This window comes from Pterocles gutturalis, unplaced genomic scaffold, assembly GCF_000699245.1.
Source record: "Pterocles gutturalis isolate BGI_N339 unplaced genomic scaffold, ASM69924v1 scaffold21857, whole genome shotgun sequence".
NCBI classification, from domain to species: domain Eukaryota; kingdom Metazoa; phylum Chordata; class Aves; order Pterocliformes; family Pteroclidae; genus Pterocles; species Pterocles gutturalis.
Genome location: NW_010110791.1, coordinates 43,244 through 45,133, shown reverse-complemented (window position 1 = coordinate 45,133; position 1,890 = coordinate 43,244). Strand labels below are relative to the sequence as shown.

General features: G+C 39.8%; 1 protein-coding gene across 1 annotated transcript in view; it reads right to left on the bottom strand.

Annotated features, from left to right (window-relative positions):
- Positions 1–106: 106 nt before the first annotated feature.
- LOC104461818 (pleckstrin homology domain-containing family G member 1-like) overlaps positions 107–1,890 on the bottom strand; it is a gene marked incomplete at both ends in the record, with an annotated part of 42,633 nt that continues 40,849 nt past the window's right edge. Inside the window, 2 exons of the mRNA XM_010073537.1 lie at positions 107–145; positions 1,393–1,488. Of these exons, the coding sequence (XP_010071839.1) occupies positions 107–145; positions 1,393–1,488 (135 nt within the window). The remainder of the gene's footprint in view (positions 146–1,392; positions 1,489–1,890) is intronic.

Genomic DNA, 1,890 nt, shown 5'->3' with positions numbered 1-1,890 from the left:
CCCCACAATGTGTTTAGGCAAAGTTATAGGAGAAAAGGTTCCATCTCTACTTTTTCTACAAAGTACAGAAGCACTGGTTCAATAAGCAGTAGACAAAGTAACTTACCATTTGACTTCAAAACTTTATGGACTCTGGATGAGGGTTCTGAAAAAGAAAACATGTTTAAGCACTCCAGCATCCCAAAGAAAGTTATGGGCATCTTGGCCAACTTTTTATAGCACGGACACCAAAATTTTAACTTCTCAGCCCATGCGGTGAAGCCAGATTTTCATTTCTTAATCACCCAATTTCTTCACCAAAAAAAAAAAAAACCAAAAAAACTTATTTGATGAAGTGTCAAACCTACAGCTGTTACTGAAAAAACACAGTTGTTTCTTAATGCAATAGCAGCTGCCCTCCATAAGGACAGGTAAATTTTTATCTCATGTTAAGAGTCCTGCTTTCAAAAAACTTGGTCATCTCTGCTATTGCTCAAAGTTGCTGGAGGTTTGCTATCAGAAACATCTATGAGGTACCAACAGCTTAGCAGGGCTTTAAAAGTGTGAGCCGCTGAACGTTGCATAGAAGGACATTTGATCAGTATTTTTTAGTATTCCTTTCACAGGCAAAGCAGCATCAATGCAATCCTTTACCTTAGAAACAAAGGAAGATACCTGAAAATTACTTAAACTTGATTGTTTTTCAGATACAAATGCTGCTGGATGATAAATCACTACATTAGTACTCTCATTAACCTTAAGTCATTCCCAATACACAGTGTTACACACTGCAAATTGGAAAGGTCTTTAAGTAGCTGAAAGGGGGAACACGGTGACTGCAATATGAAGTCACCCAACTACACAGACATCGGTAGTGGCTTCAAGAGGAAAGTAACTGTAATTATGGATGTACGTTTGGGCTAGGAGGAAAAAGTGCCAAAGTCAGCACAACCACCTCTCAAATTCTATTATCCGTAAGGCAGGCATTATGCTAAGTAAAGACAGTAACCATGTTTTGAAATAATAAGCCTATCATAATCAGGATGGAACTACTTCTGAGACAGTAATTATTTCAGGGAGGGGGGAGCAGATATACCAGATTTAAATAATATGACTAGCTTTCCTGCATATGCATTCTTTTATCCATTAGAAAGTACCAACTGTTGTTTATGCATCCACCATTAGGAATGTATATCAATGAAATTAAATGCAAACAGTGGATAAAAAAATGAAATCACACGAACAACAAATGGTTAATAAGATGCTCCACCCGTATCTGAGAGATACTGTGCCATGTTAAATCTGTGTGGAATGCAGGTTAAAGAAAATTCCATGTGCCCAGCCTCATCCAACCCTAAAACAACCCTGCTTGTTTTTCCTCTTGTTATCTCGGTGGTAAAGGAGTTTATTTACCTGACTTCCTTCTCATTCTGTGAGGAGCAGTGCCTTCTTTAGGCTGGTATGATGATTTTGTTTCTCCCTCAGGGCTATAGTGGAAGCCTGGGTGATCTGTGGAACAAACAGAGGCACAAGGCATAAGAAAGTGACAAGAGCGTCATTCCACATGCCTCAGCAGCTCTCTTTGGAGGCAGTGCTGTTATCCCTTTCTGACTGGCAAAGTGGCACTTCATCAGAGCCTGAAGCAACACCAGCAAGATATGCTGCTGTAGGGCAGCTGTAAACCACCTAGCCATGGAAACACTTTGCCCATTTAGTTGTACCTTGCTCCAGATGGCTAACCCAGCAACATTTATGCATGATCTTTGTGTGTGTTTGCCAGTTTCTCAGTCAGAGCCTTCCTGACCAATTCTGTGTAAGTAAATGTGTAGTAAGTATGTAAGTAAATAACTACGTAAGTAAATAACAAGCCTGCTCTACTCCACGACTTCCTCAGCTTTTAAATTGCAGGAC